This window comes from Podarcis gaigeae (genome assembly GCF_964106915.1).
Source record: "Podarcis gaigeae genome assembly, chromosome: 4".
Lineage (NCBI taxonomy): Eukaryota > Metazoa > Chordata > Lepidosauria > Squamata > Lacertidae > Podarcis > Podarcis gaigeae.
Genome location: NC_139677.1, coordinates 94,571,919 through 94,590,457, shown reverse-complemented (window position 1 = coordinate 94,590,457; position 18,539 = coordinate 94,571,919). Strand labels below are relative to the sequence as shown.

Here is an 18,539-nt window from a genome sequence, read left to right as displayed (position 1 = left end):
CTCCAGGACAAAGCGTGTTAATCCAGTTTAAATGTGCAAACCTAAAGTTCTCGTTTGTTTGTGGGCCCCACAGGACACTTGCAGTCTAGGGTGTCCCAGCCCACAGCTTAGAAATTACTGGAAATGTACATTCCTCAAATGCTAAAACCCACCACGTCTCCAGTTGTAAATTCCTTCCACAGTTCCCCCTACAAAGCATCTACTTGTTCCCAAGATATACCCACTGGTTGTTGTTGTTGTTGTTGTTGTTGTTTTTAAAGGAATCGAAGCAAACAACTCTCCAGCCTTCAAAGACACAATTGTTTTCAGTGTCTCATGGCCAAACTACAAGACATCTGTGAGAAAACCTCATCGATATTTCAATTTTTACTTTCGAGGGTGGGGGTGAGAGCTTTGAATTCAATCAGATGACTGGTATTTGGGGACCATGGGGATATTTGGGGGGGGCATGTTTTATTCTGAAGACGTGCCACTACTAGTGGGGGGGGAGAGGAGAGAGAAATTCCATTCAGTTCTCATTTAAAGGAGAACCTGCCTAATTCTCCAATATGCAAACCAAATCGCAGCCATCCTTTGAAATTTGTACTTCTCCAAATTTTGCAACGCTGTTCTCCAGCCAAGTAACTTGTGAGTAGCTGCCAGAGTTTGGTACTGCCCAAACTCCCTGTGGCTGCTGTGGGGGCTCTTTTTATTCTGTTCATTTTGTTTTTGACTTTTTAAGAGTGTTATTTGTCAGTTGGAGACCTTTGGATACCAAGCAACTAACAATTCAAAAAAAAACCATAACCACAACACAAAACTGAATATAGAATGGGGTACAGTGAGCATTGAATGTATACATTGGCAGGGTGTGTGGAGAGACATGCGGAAATGAAACTGCTTTTGAAAACTGTATACAGTGGTACCTTGGGTTACAAACACCTCAGGTTACAACCACCTCGGATTATAGACTCCGCTAACCTGGAAGTAGTACCTCGGGTTAAGAACTTTACCTCAGGATGAGAACAGAAATCGCACGGCGGCAGCGGGAGGCCCCATTACCTAAAGTGGTACCTCAGGTTAAGAACGGTTTCAGGTTAAGAACGGACCTCTGGAACGAATTACGTTCGTAACCAGAGGTACCACTGTATTAGGAAAAAAGCATGGAGATATGTGTATATTAGGAGGAAGTTCCACTAAAATGCTGATGAGTTTTCATGAGGCATCATCATCATCATAATAATGGCATATTGGTGTAAAAATCATAGAATCATAGAGTTGGAAGAGACCACAAGGGCCATCGAGTCCAACCCCCTGCCAAGCAGGAAACACCATCAGAGCACTCCTGACATATGGTTGTCAAGCCTCTGCTTAAAGACCTCCAAAGAAGGAGACTCCACCACACTCCTTGGCAGCAAATTCCACTGTCGAACAGCTCTTACTGTCAGGAAGTTCTTCCTAATGTTTAGGTGGAATCTTCTTTCTTGTAGTTTGGAACCATTGCTCCATGTCCGCTTCTCTGGAGCAGCAGAAAACAACCTTTCTCCCTCCTCTATGTGACATCCTTTTATATCTTTGAACATGGCTATCATATCACCCCTTAACCTCCTCTTCTCCAGGCTAAACATGCCCAGCTCCCTTAGCCGTTCCTCATAAGGCATCGTTTCCAGGCCTTTGACCATTTTGGTTGCCCTCCTCTGGACACGTTCCAGTTTGTCAGTGTCCTTCTTGAACTGTGGTGCCCAGAACTGGACACAGTACTCCAGGTGAGGTCTGACCAGAGCAGAATACAGTGACACTATTACTTCCCTTGATCTAGATGCTAGATCAATGTGGGGAACTGAACTTAAGATTAGAAAAATGAAAAGCCGGGAGAACTGAAATAGGTAGATTCTCTCAGCCCTAGCTATAGATCAGTGATGCAACACACGTTCTGCACGGACAAGATCCCAAGTTCAATCCCGGCCATCTCCAGTTAATAGCCAGCAACAGATTATGCCAGAGACCTGCGATAGCCACTGCCTGTCAGCCTAGATAATACTTAGCTAAAATGGACAAACAGCCTGACTCCATATAAGACGTACTGTATTCAACCAAGTTTAAACTGCGCCCAAATATAGGCTCCACTCAGGTTGCATTCAAGCCAGTTTTGCGGATGTGGGGGAATGGGTCAATATGGTATAACTATTTTTCCTTCACACTGTTTGCTGAATCTTCCCTACATCTTATTAGTCCTAGCGTGGGAGAGGGGGACACCCACACCATGGGGCTAACAGCAGCTTGAGGGGTGGGAAAGAGGGTCCCCATCCCACATACTTCATGGAATCAAATTTGGGTTGCCAACTTTCCTTTCCTATGCCTTTTAATAACAGTATAGCAAGAAGGTGTTGAAACAGGCAAAACCTTGCCTTCTGCTTGATCTCCTTGGTAAGAAAGTTGTTCATCTACTACAGGGGTCAGCAAACCTTTCCAGCAGGGGGCCAGTCCACTATCCCTCAGACCTTGTGGGGGGCTGGACTATATTTTTTTTGGGGGGGGGAATATGAACAAATTCCTATGCCCCACAAATAACCCAGAGATGCATTTTAAATAAAAGGACACATTCTACTCATGTAAAAACATGCTGATTCCTGGACCGTCCGTGAGCCAGATTTAGAAGGCAATTGGGCCGGATCTGGCCCCCGGGCCTTAGTTTGCCTACCCATGATCTACTACATTTCTGTGACTCGGAGGCTAAAAGGTGGCGAGCCTATGCCAACACAGAGGCAAAATACTAACCAGCTAAAGTGGCGCAAACTGTAGCCCTAGAACACACACCAGCAATTGGATCGTTTTAATCAGATTATTTTAAATTCTAGCTAACAAGGTAGAAATGCTGTCTAGCTTTGGAGTGGCTAAGCTTCAGCAATCCAGCTTAAGCAGGAAAAAAAATGCAAATGCATTATAAATATGAGTTTATTATTGTGTCGCGCTTTACGTAATTTCAGGTTTTCCCTCTGCAGTTCCACGACATGAATATGCAATTGCTTGGGTGGCCTTAGGGTAGTGTGAAAATTCTGTAGAATGGAGCACAAAGAGGCATGCACAGTGCCGCTGGAAGTTGAGAGCCCAAAGTCTGCCATTGTGCATAGCTTGTTAATTGGTAGAATACTGTAGCTGATTATGAAGGCACTCAACGGGAAGTCTGGTTTTTGACCCCTGTCCAGTACCTATTGGGAGCTGCAATAGAATAAGGGTCAGATCACTGGTTTCTCCCAGTTCTGCCTGGAGATGCTGGGGATTGAACCTTGGAGCTTTTGAACTCAAAGTTCAGTGACTGAGCCACAGACTTTGCATGCCAGGATATGCTCCCCTAAGCAAATAGCGGAGAGGTAGCTATGAACCACGGGACGCGGGTGGCGCTGTGGGTTAGACCACAGAGCCTAGGACGTGCCGATCAGAAGGTTGGCGGTTCGAATCCCCACGATGGGGTGAGCTCCCGTTGCTCAGTCCCTGCTCCTGCCAACCTAGCGGTTCGAAAGCACGTCAAAGTGCAAGTAGATAAATAGGTACTGCTCCGGTGGGAAGGTGAACGGCATTTCCATGTGCTGCTCTGGTTTGCCAGAAGCGGCTTAGTTATGCTGGCCACATGACTTGGAAGCTGTACGCCGGCTCCCTCGGCCAATAAAGCGAGATGAGCACCGCAACCCCAGAGTCGGTCACGACTGGACCTAATGGTCAGGGGTCCCTTTACCTTTAGCTATGAACCAGACCAGCCTCTGTGTGGCTTTTTCCCAAGCAATGTACTCCAGTCATGGGTGGACCTTGGGGTCTGTGCGACGCCAACATTCAGCACCCTCACGGGCAGGCATTCAAGGGTGTCCTACCTAATTTGCAGTTTCCAAAACTATATGCAAATTGGAAAAAGTCATCCTTCAAAATTTGCAATGCAATTCAAGTTCTCCAGCCATTTAAGGGGTACAAAAATGTGTTTATGAGGGTAAAATGGGTATCAAAATGCACACGCTAGTGAAAATAACATGCAGAATGTGTTATTTTATTGCTGGAAATTGCTTTACAAAGCTAGCATCCGCTAGGCAAAAAGGCATGCAGAAATATGTGTAAGGAGAAATATGCTAATGAAATTTCACGAGGACTTTTTAAAAAAATAGCAAACTGATGTGGAAATGCGGAGGACTGTACTTAAGACTGGGAAAATAAGAAACTGAGACAATCCAAAATACAGTCAAACCTTGGTTGTAGGACATAATCCGTTCCGGAAGTCCGTTCAGCTTCCGAAATGTTCGACAACAGAAGCACAGCTTCTGATTAGTGGCAGGAGCTTCCTGCACTCAAATGGAAGCTGTTTCGGACATTCGGTTTCCGAAAAACGGACCATTTACTTCAAGGTTTTCGGCGTTTGGGAGCCGAGATTTGACTGTATACATATTAATCCATCCCTACTTGTGAGCTCCTGAAGAACATAACTAACTATTGCAAACTGACTTCAACTTTGTACTAGCATATTTTAAATTTGCCAAAATGTGTCTGACTATACTTTCTGGATGAGACATAGACATAACTGGTGGTTGAAAACTTGCTTTCCTCTTCTCTTCTCCTGCCCGCCTCAGCAATATATCACAGCTTCTATAGCCTACATATATAGTAAGGGTATTTAAAATGAGAATTGTCGTAGCGTCCTCCTTTTTGCTCTTCAAAATATGGCAACCCTAGAGTTGCTAGATGTGCCATTCTAGATGGTTCAGCTCCTACCCTGGGTCTCTAAAATATAACTCTTCTCTCTAAGCTGGGAGTTGAAATGCTAGATGTTCCCTCAATGAATCTGGGAGCTGCAGTTGTGGGGAGAGGGGAGTCCTTAGAATCTGATATACTAATTGTAAACTCATTCTCTGAGTTATGGTCCTCATGTAGCCAAAAGGAAACCCGAAGATTTGCAAAAAAAATTTTTTAAAAAACCCTACAAGAGGAACTCAAAAACATTCAAATGAGGACTGAGCGTGGTCAGTGGCCATGAAATGTTGGCGATCAGAAGAAAAGGAATTGAAACGAGTGAGGTGGAATAGGGTGTTCTGGAAGAGGAATGGGCTAGCTAGAAACCTGAATGGGAACATGATACACTGCAACATTTTATTGCAATTTCTCTGTTTGATTTTTCCCAGCCCCACCCGCAGAACCATATAGTTCTCAGTGGTGATTGAGAGACTATATTAAACCAATTCTGAGGCTACTGTGTTATTCACGCATTTCTGGGAATAAGTCCCGCTGAAATTGATGGCCTGCAATAGATGGAGCTGTAAATGTGTGGCACAGCCTTCCCCAATGGCTTATTTCTTCTACTGCGTCTGCAAATTCTTAGCAAGGTGAGCTGTGCTGCTTCCTATTCAAACTAGCTCACCATGTCTAAGTGAGATCACTCTTTGTCGGCACAATCACAAACAGCATCCCTGTAGTTAAGTGTTTTTCAGTCATCCGATTATCCCGTAGAGCAAACAGAATAAGCCCTAGATTTTGGTGCTATTGTTTACAACCATGATCCGAACGTGAGCTATATGTCAAATGGTACGCAAGGCAACGGTATGCCATAGGCTAAGACTGCCACGTGATGCAGCAGAAAATTAAAGCCTTGTCAATAACATGGGACTTCTGACACAGACCCCACTGCCTTGTTAAGTCTGCAAAAAGCCACCTAAAAGCCATTAGCAGGGAAGGGATTATTATTGGGGGTGGGGGGGAAGGGTATATTAGAAGGGAGAAATAACATAGCCAAAATGTATTGTCTTTCAAAACAGTTTTAGACCACCTGATGTTTCCCATCTGGCAGCCTGGTAAATATCTGCGTCATAAGAGCTAGGTTGGAATGGGAGACTGAAAAGTAAGGGCAACATTTGTTTACCCATAAAGCAAACTTATCAACAAGCACCAATCTATATATGTTAAATAATATGTGCCAAACCCCCCCCCCCCAATGAATGTAAGACATAAACTTTACTCCTCTACTGGCATTAAAACAGTAATTTTCTTGAGCATTGCAGTATAAAGCAAACACATTCTCCTCATCACGCAATTCCAAAAGAAGAACCCTCCTGGATCAGCCCCAAAAGCCTATCAAATCCAGTGCCTTGTTTTCATAGATATCACCTTGCCAACAAAGGTCCGGATAGTAAAAGCTATGGTTTTCCCAGTAGTGATGTATGGAAGTGAGAGCTGGACCATAAAGAAGGCTGATCGCCGAAGAATTGATGCTTTTGAATTATGGTGCTGGAGGAGACTCTTGAGAGTCCCATGGACTGCAAGAAGATCAAACCTCTCCATTCTGAAGGAAATCAGCCCTGAGTGCTCACTGGAAGGACAGATCCTGAAGCTGAGGCTCCAATACATTGGCCACCTCATGAGAAGAGAAGACTCCCTGGAAAAGATCCTGATGTTGGGAAAGATGGAGGGCACCAGGAGAAGGGGACGACAGAGGACAAGATGGTTGGATAGTGTTCTCGAAGCTACCAGCATGAGTTTGACCAAACTGCGGGAGGCAGTGGAAGACAGGAGTGCCTGGCGTGCTCTGGTCCAGGGGGTCACAACAGGTCGGACATGACTAAACAACTAAACAACTAAACAACAACAACAAACTAGATGTACTTTACTAAGCCCACAAGGAGGACCTGCATGCCAAAGTGATCTCTCAACAACTTGTAGATTGCCATTGGTTGGCATTCAGAGACATACTGCCTCCAACCAGGGAGGGAAAAACTTAAGCCTTATGATCCCCCCCCCCCCATGCTCTTTTAAAGCCATCCAAGTTGGTGGCCATCAGTAGACCTTGTGGGAATGAATTCCTTAGTTTAACTTTACACTGTATGAAGAAGCAATTTATTTTGTCTGTCCTGAATCTTCACCCAGCTTCATTGGATAACCCCTAATTTTAATATTATATGTGTGTGAGAGAGAGAAGATTCAATCTATTTGCTCTGCACTATGCACAGTCTTATATACCGCTGTAATGTTCTTCCTTACTCGCCTTTTATAAACTAAAAAAAAAACCCAAACCCAAATATTGTCACCTTTCCTCATGGGGGAATTGCTCTAGCCCAGGTGTGGGGAACGTTCGGTTTTGCAGATGTTGTTGAACTACAACTCCCATTAGCCATGCTGCCTGGGGCTGATGGGAACTGTAGTTCAGCAATAGTTGGATGGGCAAAGGTTCCTGACACCTGCTCTAGCCCCCAACCGCATCTCTCCATAGAAGAAACCAAAACAAAACCCCTGATCTCAATATCCTGTTTGAGGCACAGCAACCAGAACCATGCACAATATTCCAAGTGCTATCACATCACAGATTTCTATGGTTATAGCATTACAGTTCTGCCAGTTTTATTTTCACTCCCTTTCCTAATGATCCATAACCCTCCATCCTTATTTTGCTTGTGTTTAGTAGGGGGTAGACGACAAATTACAGAATTTTTTCCAATAATAATAATAATAATAATAATTTATATCCCACCCACCTGGCTGGGTTTCCTAGATCCAGTTTATTCCACCTGCCCACAATAAGCACAATATGTTTGTGTAAACTGGTCCTGTCTATACAGCCAAGCAGTGAAGCTTTTCCGGAAATTTACTACTTAAAGACTCCAGGTGGAGAACCACGTTTGAACACAATAAGCTTCCTTATATACCAAGTGAGACCACAGGTCCATCTTGGCCAGTAAAAAGAAGCTACCTTGAAGACTAGATCTGAATTTGCCGTTCTGTGCAATGACCAATGTGCTCACCATCATTCTCTCCCCGCCAACGTTTTCCCATTTAAAGTATTATTCATGTAATTTTTATTTTATTTTTCAATGACTGATATGCCAAGAAGTTTTTTGTTGTGGGATCCCCTGCAAATTCTGTCTATTTACAAAAGAAAATGCTGGCCATTCCTACAGCTCCCTTGTTGTGATTCTGTGCCAAAGGGGTTTTATAATCCACCCATCCACAACCTGTACATTTTCTTTTAAAACAGTAGGGTTGTTGTTTCTTGGCCTCTACCCACTTTTGTACTCCAGCCCCACTGATCGTGGGGACAGCCAGCAACTTGGCTGCCAGCACTCCTACATAAAATAAAACCTCACATCTGGCCTCCGTAAACTGCCTTTTTTCCTTCTGCAACCTTATAACAAAATTATATGAAGTAAACAAAACAGTGGAGAAAAACTCCAAAATCACTTCACTCCAAAAAAAAAAAAAAACCCTGAAAATTTTACTGGCAAATAAAAGGCCATTGACAGCAAGAGATTTTCTCAAAGGGAAAACGGCAGGTATTGATCTCCCATGGAATCCTACTGGTGCCTGCTTCAAAATTTCCCTTTTTACACATAAGACTTATTGTCGTATTTGCATACACAGGCAAACACACTGCATGGATCATCTCTTCTCTCACTTGCCAGTAGAGTTCCCCAGCGTGCCAGCCCTGATTGCCTAATATTTAACCATGGTTGTCCAATATCCCATGAAGCTGAGATGCTATTGATGCTTGAAGAACTGGCCTGTTGCCTGCTTAGCACAACTATCTTTTTCTTCTTTTTTATTTTAAAAAATTACTTTTTTAAACAACTGCTGCCTTGTTAAAAGCTAGAAAAATGCATTTTTAAAAAGCTGACTTATCGCTTCACAACAGCAAGTGTCCATGACACCATGCTCACGAGAGGTAGGGGGACATTTGCCATGGGGAGTGTGGTGAAGGGTAAACTCCAACCTTTCTCCCACCCTTGGAACTGGAGAAGGTGCAGGGTCTCATCCCCACACTTCAACTACGCTTGAGATACTCTGTGTGCCTTAGAAATGCCTGGGGTGCAGATGGCCTTGCAAATGCACTGTGGATGTGTGTTTCTTAGAAGTCCCACTTCTGCCACAGTCCCCACTTTCAGTAGGGAGGCTGGGGCTTGTTGCTTTCATCTTGCACTTGGGCATGAAACACAACTCTAAGTGATCCCTGAACTCTTCTCCAGCATCAACCTTGGAATTAAAGGTGCTGCGACAAGACCTTGCTCCCTTGCCACAGCCCATGCAGTGTGCATTCCAGTGCACAAAGACTTAAGAACAGCTCTCGTGTATACATCAGACAATATCTGATCAGCAAATGAATGCCCCATCAAAATTAAGAAACGAAACAAAGAGGGGACGCACGCTTATCCATAATGCGTATTTGAGCAATCCATGCCAACCTGTCTTTCTGAGATTCCTTATTAGCACAATACTTCTTTTTTTGCAAGGTGGGGGCAAATCTGTGCCAATATTTCTTGAGCTAAATTTAAGAGACTTTCAGTGGAAATCCGCAGAAGCACTGAGTTCAATGTGACTTCCAGCAGTGTGCCACTGCAAATTTTGTCCCTAACACAAGCCATGAACATTAAAGGATATTTGACTATTGCTACTAGTAGTTTAAGGGACGCGGGTGGCACTATGAGCCTAGAGCTTGCCGATCAGAAGGTCAGCAGTTCGAATCCCTGCAACGGGGTGAGCTCCCCTTGTTCAGTCCCAGCTCCTGCCAACCTAGCAGTTTGAAAGCACGTCAAAGTACAAGTAGATAAATAGGTACTGCTCCGGCGGGAAGGTAAACGGTATTTCCGTACGCTGCTCTGGTTCGCCAGAAGCAGCTTAGTCATGCTGGCCACATAACCCAGAAGTTGTACGCCGGCTCCCTTGGCCAGTAAAGAGAGATGAGCGCCGCAACCCGAGTCGTCTGCGACTGGACCTAATGGTCAGGGGTCCCTTTACCTTTACTAGCAGTTTACTAACAATGTTTTACTACTGTAAATGTACATAACCTCACTACTAAGTTAACATATGAGTTACAGGACTTGCAGTGAATGCTATCAGTTTATACACCACTTCTAAGCCATGTTCTGTTAACAGAGCAGTCAGCTCCTGAATGTTTCAGACACTGTCTGGTCATCTTAACATCCATGCAAAATATTACCTTTACAGCTGCTTGCTTGTTCAGATACACCATGAAGCAGGATGATTCTGGACATTTCTGGTAACAACTTTTGTGAAAAGTCTTCTCTGGATGCTATAAGCTAGCCCTACCATTAGGCAAGCAGAGATAAATTGTGAGTCAATATTAAAGGGCAGCAGTTCAATTATTTAGCTTTCTATGGAGTGGATCCAAGTTCCTTTCCTCTGAGAGAAGAAACCTCCTTGGTCGGAGGAAGGATCCAATACTTTAATTGTATCACCATTTAGATTTTCTGCTCAGGCACCAAAATCTTGCACCATCTCAGTTGGGTGCTTCTGTTTATGCTTCTTGGCTTTCCTCAACTGATTAGGATGAATATTAAGACAATTTTAAATTAATCTGAAACAAGTTTAGGGTCCTTATGACTTCAGACATCTCAGCTCTATTTCTGTAACATGAAATAATACATTACTGGGAGAGATGTTTGTTTAATGTAGAAAGGCTGTTCTTTAATATTGCAAATCACTTGGCTTTCTTGGCCAGATTAGGTTACGCTTGAACTAAAATAGAAAAGACAATTGCCATCTACATGTTAAAACAACTGCTATGTTGGAACTAATGCAACAAGAGAGCAAAGCCCCCAAGTGGGAGGGCAACCAGTTTTTCTGGGTATATGTGCAGGTATATAAAGGGGAAAAGTTATTCTGTGTGAGAAAACTCTGGAGAAATGTTCCCAAAATCAAGGAGCTAGTTAACATCACAAGGTTTTTAAGGTGCTTATGGTTGCAAAAAGAGAGTGCATGTGATTGCCTCAGTCCAGGGCTCCATCTGCACTCTGAAATTGCATGTTGAGTTTTTGCTCAAGCATTAATTTCAGTACAGGTGGCAGCTCAGCCCAGTGTTCCCTGTGTCCGTATGTGCCGAGCCGTCCTTTGATTTGGCGTGAATGAGTAAGTTCTAGCATGCGTGTGATGGGAGATCTCGTAGATTACCAAAAGTGGCTGAACTCTCAACATAATCACTGTTTCTGGCACAGGCGCCAGAAATGTTAGCCTTGTCCTAAGAATGCTTATCCTTTGCTTTTATTCTAAGTAAACAACCGCTTGACAGGAGATATGTCAGCACAGCTCCAGGCTTTCCAAGCCATGCTTCTCAGAACAGGCACCATAGTAATCATCCAGATTTCTAATTATTGTGGCAAATGAGCAATAGCAACATCACCACTAGTAAGAGAAACCACACCATTTTCTAGAAATGTGTTGCACCTCTGTTGATCATGGCTGCTATTGAAGGGAAATATCCATGCTTTTCACAGGGCAGGGACTGATGGCGACACTGAACATGCGAAGCTGTAACGTGTTCAAAGTCAGACCACGGAAGCATGTAGCTCAGTGCTATCTGTTTTGACTGGTGGTACTCTCCAGGGTCTTAGGAAAGGTTTCAACCCTAACCGAAAAACAGGTTGCCACTGTAGCGTAACCCAGAAACACAACCCAGAGCTATGCAAATAGGATTCCCAATGGGTTAAGATACAGGGAGCAAGCCAATTGTGTCCCTAGGGCTGCAGGCACCACCTTCCTATATCCCAGAGAAGTATATGGTTGCCATTCCTACAAGGAAAAGGAAAAGCATTGGGGATGCTAGTAAGCCAGGGAGGAGGAGGTGTCTCTATGTGCATTAGAACAAAGTGGTATTATAAGAACTCCACCCCCAAGAACAGCCAAGCCCGCCCTTCTTAAGACCCCCTCATCTTTATGATGAGCATCTCACTATTGTTATATATCATATACACATTTTTGTTAAACGGAGTTGGGAAATGTAGGGCTGCTTTTTTTAAAAAAAAAATCTGCTTAGCTACAGCCACACAACTCCCAACACTACTTCATTAGTAGTTAACTTTTTTTAAAAAAAAAAAGATTATTCAAATCCTATTGTTTTCATGAGCAGTTTTATTTTACGCATAAACCTTGTAGTGGTTAAAACATATTCCATGTACTTTAATGGCTAAATGATGGCTATGACAGGTATACTACTGCACTTTTTAGAAATATATCTAAAGTAATGAAAAATGACAAATCAGAAAGATTTTATCATTTTAGTGTACCATTAAATACTGATTTGAATTACTATTTTTTAAAAAAAATCAAGTCTCACTTAGAAGCTATTCCATAAACCCTAAGCCCACAAATTTACTTCAGAGAAATTCTATTTATTTTTATTAAAAAATGTTTACTGTTGGAATTATTGTATGTACAAGATTACAGGGTTTCTCATTCCTATACCCCACCCACAGCTACCCTGGTACTACATAAACTACAAAGGTTTGTGAGAAACCAGCATTTGAGATCAAAATGTGTCCTAGCAGATTTTAAAACATTCCAGTTGAAGTAAAGAATCCTTTTGCATGAAAAACAAAATGCATGAAATGCTTCTCTTTCACCTCTCCACAGAAAAACAAACAAACAACAATTTCATTCTCCCATTCAAATGCTTTTAATGTAAAACTGCATGTATGAGAAATCCAGCTTGTTAAAAGGATAAGACAAAAATGAGATAGGAAGCTTCATAGCCCACCTTTCTTCTTGACTGGCATTCTCGCTGTTATTTCTGGCACTGGACGCAAACACTTATTTACCGGTATCAACAGAGTCCCGCTGGGATTGACTTGTAAGGTCAGAAGTCTGCCATCCAATTCAAAACACACAGTTCAGCTTTGGAACAGAGCTTTACATCTTCATTTCCCACAATGGCACTCACAGTTTTTGTCCAGTTAAAAACTTCCAACACAACCCATGGAAACAGCAAGGAAGAAAAAAAGTTTAAGAGAATTTTTGCCAGAGCACTTGTCAAAATCTGTAAAATATTTCCCAATCTATAAAAATATACAAGAGAAAACACTCGTCAGCCTACAAAATTGTATAAGATTCTCTCTTATGACAGAATAGGGGCTTTTTCTTTTTTTAAAAAGAAGTTAAGTGAATGTAGGAAATACAATTAAGGCACAGTCCAAGTCTTGGCAGTCCAAATGATCCACTTCAACACATTCCAGCATCACCCAAGTTTAAAACCAGTTCTCAAATAATCCAAATAAACGTCCGAGGAAGACAGAAGAGCTTGAAAGGGACCTTTTTTGCTGCAATCACAGGTGACTTTTGCCCGTTAGCTACAGCACTGGATGCACACAATGCTCTTCTGCGTATTAGGAGAGGAAAAAACCTCCCAGGTTTCATTCGGTTACCAAACAGCAGTCACTTTCATTTTTATTTTCTCCACCCAGCCTTCTGGCCTTTAATGTCCCTCTGATCTTTGCTTGTATTAAGCCCAAGAGGATTGAAAGCAATCCCTCAGCATGGAATTATTAAAGTGACAGTGCTATTCACAGGGCAGGCTGGTGGAGCAGACTGTTGTGCACAGGAGTCATTGACTGCTTGCCATTTCACTCTTTGCTCAGCAGCAGCTGCCTAATAAGAGAGGAGCAAGGTTGTGGCAGAGCTTCTCCAAATGTTATGCAGAGATGTTGGAATATTAACAGAGCAGGCCATGAAGTCAGTAGGAGGTTCTCCCGTTTGCTGGCTGGCCTCACCATAACCTCCTATTTTCCTTCTTTTTTCCCCTGCAAATGGAAAAAAAAATGCAATTGACAGTTTTTCCCTTCCAAAACATTGAAAATAAAGGATTAAGGGGGGAATTAGTCTCCAAATATTATACTTTATACATGTGAAGCACAATGGTACATCTTACACGTAACCCTGCACTGCATCTTCAAAGGGTGAAAATGGTGCAGTGGGGTTCTTTTCCATTGCTTTTGAATTGCTTTCAAGCAGACTCACATCTTCCTATCATTCTCCTATCACTTAACAGATATTTGTTTCCCAATAATAAGGCCTATTCTCATATTCTGATAGTTTGGCTCTTTATAATTGAAATGAAAGGTTGGCTTAAGAGGAAGAGGAAGAGAACTTCAAACTGCACAAAAAAATGTTTGTGGGAAGAACACTGGGGTGAACATTAAGAGCAACAAAGGAGGAGAAAAGTGTGAATTTAGATTAACGTTTTAGAGGCATCTGTTAAGTGGGGTAGTGGTAAAAAGCATCCATCAAATATGAATTCTGAGGGAGAAGTGCTCAAGAAAGATCTTTAAAGTTAGTGGGAGAGGGGCAAATCCTAGTGTACAGTGCAGCAATGGAAAGATTAGAGTAATAAACTAAGTGCAGACATTTAAAGTAGCCTTCTTTTTAACCACTTGCCTGGTAGGTGACCAGGAATTCCATGCAGGTGAGTTAGCTGGCTACTAGAAGAGGGACTGACTGCTTCATCCCTCCACCACCAACCCATTTCCACCCCAACCCCCTGCCTAAGACACTAACAGCACATAACATATTTCCAGGATGGCTGTGAAGGAGGGGGCCCAGGCAGTACTACAAGCTAGTACAGTGGTGCCCCGCAAGACGAATGCCTCGCAAGACGAAAAACTCGCTAGACTAAAGAGTTTTCCGTTTTTGAGGTGCTTCGCAAGACGAATTTCCCTATGGGCTTGCTTCGCAAGACGAAAACGTCTTGCGAGTTCTTGCGAGTTTTTTCCCTTTCCGCCCCCCCCTTTTTCTAAGCCGCTAAGCCGCTAATAGTCGCTAAGCCGCTAATAGCCGTACTTCGCAAGACGAAAAAACCGCAAGACGAAGAGACTCGCGGAACGAATTAATTTCGTCCTGCGAGGCACCACTGTAAAACATTTTTCAGGCCAGTAACATTAGGGGGGCTTGTTTACAAGGCTGACTTTAAGAAGCAAAGTAAAATAAATTAAGGTTTGAGGAAGGCTGTTTAGAAGAAGTGGACAGCATGGTTTCAAGTGAAATTCTGTGCAAGCGGGGAAGAGGTGACTGATGGGGTGTGACAAGAGTGGAGTCAATGTCCATATGAAAGCTTAACTTGAGAAGGAAAACATAGAGGAGATAGGAATTGAGAACACTGTCCATTAAAACAACAGGGAAGTAATCAGGGTTTTGGAAGCAGAAAATGTTAAGAGGGGAATATAAAGCTAGCAGAAGGGAGAATCAGAGCTAGCAGAAGAGGGTGAATGAAAGTGACTGGGACAAGTTACTAGTTGATGGCATTCAGAAAATTAGGATTCAGAGTTGTGGAGAACAGGGTAGAGATGCATGTGAAGAAGAGTGTGCAAGGAGCTGAGTCACTGAAGGACCAAAGACCAGGAAGCAAGCTCAACAGAGTGCTACTTGTGAAACAGGGTAGTATAGGAAGTTAACTGTAGCAACAGAACAGAGTCACACAATGAAGTTGGGTTACAGCTGTGGCTGTAAAATAGCAGCAGATGCACAAGCAGGTGGGTCAGTGTTTATCTATGAGAATACCTAGGCAGATATTAAACCATTGGGGTTTTCAGCATGGGAGCAGGGTTGAGGAACTGGACCAGCATTAAGAAAGTAGTTAGATAATTGTGTAAAAAAAGCACAAGGGTGTAGTAAAGATGCATTATGTATTTGATGTGGAACAGCTGTGTAGAGAATTGTGTAGTGAAGGAATACAAAAATAGGATCAGAAGGGCAAACTGCATTCAGGCAGAGAGGGCGATGCTGGATTTGATGACTACATGGAGACCTGGGTCCTTAAGTGAGGAGTAGAATCATCAGATATGCAAGCTTGAGGGGGACTGTCACCGTTGTAGAAACATGGAAGGTTTGAGAATGTGGGAAAGGGGATCAGTGGCCAAGGAGACTGAATGCAGGAGCAGAGGGCTACATGAAGCAGTACTCTGTGTTTCCACGGAGCGAAGGGACATGAAAGGATTAGATAAGTGGGTCATGTACAAGGATCTGAAGGGATATTGGATAAACAGAGTATAAAGGCAAGATGTCCCCAATGGTGTGAGGTTGCAAAAAATAAAAGGTTACATAGGAAATATGGCCGCTACAAGCATTGTGGGAAAAAGCTGAGTGGTTGTGAAGGACAACATGAAACAGTATCAAATGTACACAAGTGGCCAAAGTGGGTTTCAGGGGTCAGAAATGCTGGTGAGGGACAGAGGTAGGTGTTGCATGAAGTGATAGCTAACTGCATGCATACAAAGGGAATTTAAATTGATATAGTATAAAGGTCTGCAGGTGCCAGACCCCTGAATGTTGCCATCTGCCTCTTCCCTTCAGCTGCAAAAGCAGAGTGGGGAAAGAGTGGCTGCTGTTAGCAGCGAGGTATGAGCCAGCAAGGTGGACTGCGAAAACAGCTAGTGACAGGGCAGAAAACCCGTAAGAAGATGGGATGGGACCAGTGCAGCATTCGAAACTCCCACTGTTCTAGGCGCGTTTTGCAACTGGGAATTTCATTAATGCGGGCAGTTTCTGAACTCTGGGCGCAGTACTGTGCCTAAGATTTCAGATTAAAACTGCCACTGTTGGAAGAAACAGTGCCTCCCCACTTCCAGCCACTCTCTGAAGACCTCATAAGAATATTAGAGGACCAGGCAGGGGAAGTATGGCTTTATTTGTTTTTTGGAGTCTTCAGATGAGGACTAGACGATGTGAAAAATGAATATAAGATTTTAGCTGCAGTTTATTCATTTTCAGCTTTGTATTTTTATATTAAAAAGTGTGCCTACACACTCTGTTACAGCACCCATAACCTGGGTTTAAGGTGTCATTTAGCTTTCATATCTCAGTTTCTAACACTGGACCAGTGGCCAGGCAAGATTCACCATGCGTGGGGTGGTTCTAGGAGATAAATGAAATGACCAGGGTCAGTAACTGCTGCTGGGGCTGGTGATCACTTTACAAGGCAGACTAGTTAGTGTACTAATGGTAGAGAGTGAAGCAAGCAGAAAACAGAGGCAGGGCCTGATGCAAGTTTTTTGGGGGTGGGGGAAGATACCAATGTGAAGTGGCCAGAAACTGAGAAGAGAAGACAATTCCACAGGGGCAGTTAGTTAACTTTGACTCTAGACTTAATAGCCTCAACCAACCATATTTACATAGTGGTATGTACTACCTACAAGATGCATTAGTTAAGCCAGCCCTGCTGTGTTTGCTCCCCTCCCCTTGTTCACTAAGGGGAAGGGGCTGGACATCTGTCCCGAAGTCCTCTCCTGACAGCACCAGCGGGAAAGACCCCAATGAGGCAGAGAAAATTTGTGGGGAAGGGAATAAATAAATAAAAAGGTAGATAATTTTGTTGTAAGGTGGGCTAATGGGGTGGGGGCAACCAGAGGATGTTACGTGATGGTGGGAGGTACTGGGTTGCTTTTTTATCGCGGGTGCTTGAGACTGGAGTGGCAGGAAAAGGGCCAGGCTTGTGATGTGGTGGGGAGAGCTGGGGTGGTCCCACAAGCAAGAAGCACCCCCTTTGCCTGACAGGAGCAAGCATGGAGCTGCTGCAATGTGGGAAGCCCCACCTCCTCCACACACACCCCAATTCACACAAATCTCTGTCCAGCAAGGGCTGCCCTGTGTGACCAAGACACCCACTTGCAATCATAGAATTTGTAGAGTTGGAAAGGGACCCCAAGAGTCATCCAGTCCAACCCGGTGGCACACAGGAATCTCAACACACCGTCCTCCACCCAACCAACCATCCCAGGCCCTGCTTAGCTTTGCAAATGAGAGCCATACAGGGCAACCTGGGAGTCATTGTCCCCCATACTGCATATATATACATATGGGGGACAACACACTCAGGTTGCCCAGTACTGTATGTGTGTATATATATACATATACATATATACACACATTCAGACTCCAGAGACTCATGTGAAGGGTTGTGATGGCGGTAATCTCCATATACATATTCACACGCACACTCCTGTCTGGCATGGGGTGCTCTGAGTCAGTGTTTCCTAACCTTTGGTCTCCAGCTGTTTTTGGACTACAACTCCCATCATCCCTAGCTAGCAAGACCAGTGGTCAGGGATGATGGGAATTGTAGTCCAAAAACAGCTGGAGACCAAAGGTTGGGAAACACTGCTCTGAATGACCCCATAAGATCCACAAGGAGGCTCCTGAGTAAAAAAAACCCTACATGTTGCTGGACTCCAGTGACTCGTGGGGTGGCTTGTGATGATTTGGGGGGGTCAACACATGCATGCACACATACAGCCCTGTTTGTGGCCCCCCCACCCTCCCCCCACACCCCTCATAAGATCCAGCGAGGAACCTGTGCGCCCTCCCCCACCCCCGTCGTCGTCGCGCGGCTCCCGCCTCCCATCAGCCCTCGCGGCGGGCGGCCAACCCCCTCAGGTAACTGGCGCGAGCTACCTGGCCGGGCGGCCACAGGTTCCCACCCGGACCCCGCCGAGGCCGCCTTCGCCCCACCTGCTGCCCCTCCTCGCCGCCGCCTTCGCCTGGCTCGCCTTATGGCCGCGCGGGCTGCTGCGCCCCCATCGAGGGCTCCTCTGTGAGGGAGGCGGCCTGCTCGCTGCTGCTCCTCTTCCGCCGCGGCCGCCGCCTCAGCCGCGTTTCCATGGAGCGGCCGTTACCGCGCCCGCCGCCGCCGCCGCCTCCATCTCCCGCCCTCCCTCCGTCCCTTAGCAACGCGGGCGGGGAGCCCCTCCCTTACCAGCGTGAGGAACGACGGGCCGCTCGGCCAATCCGGGGCAGGCCCCTCCCCCGGCTCCGCGAGCAGGCGA

The 18,539-nt window shown here is 44.5% G+C and overlaps 1 protein-coding gene and 1 long non-coding RNA gene across 14 annotated transcripts in view; one reads left to right on the top strand and one right to left on the bottom strand.

Annotated features, from left to right (window-relative positions):
* Positions 1-18,361, bottom strand: part of DLG2 (discs large MAGUK scaffold protein 2) — a 902,142-nt gene extending 883,781 nt beyond the window's left edge. For all 13 annotated transcript variants that reach the window (XM_083736268.1, XM_083736240.1, XM_083736269.1 and 10 more), the window contains exons 1-2: positions 18,226-18,361; positions 12,488-13,526 (exon numbers count right to left, since the gene is read on the bottom strand). In XM_083736268.1, the coding sequence (XP_083592394.1) occupies positions 12,488-12,506 (19 nt within the window). In that variant the 5' untranslated portion in view covers positions 12,507-13,526; positions 18,226-18,361. The remainder of the gene's footprint in view (positions 1-12,487; positions 13,527-18,225) is intronic.
* LOC310843897 overlaps positions 1-18,539 on the top strand; it is a 54,519-nt gene that overhangs the window by 25,303 nt on the left and 10,677 nt on the right. The window lies entirely within an intron of this gene.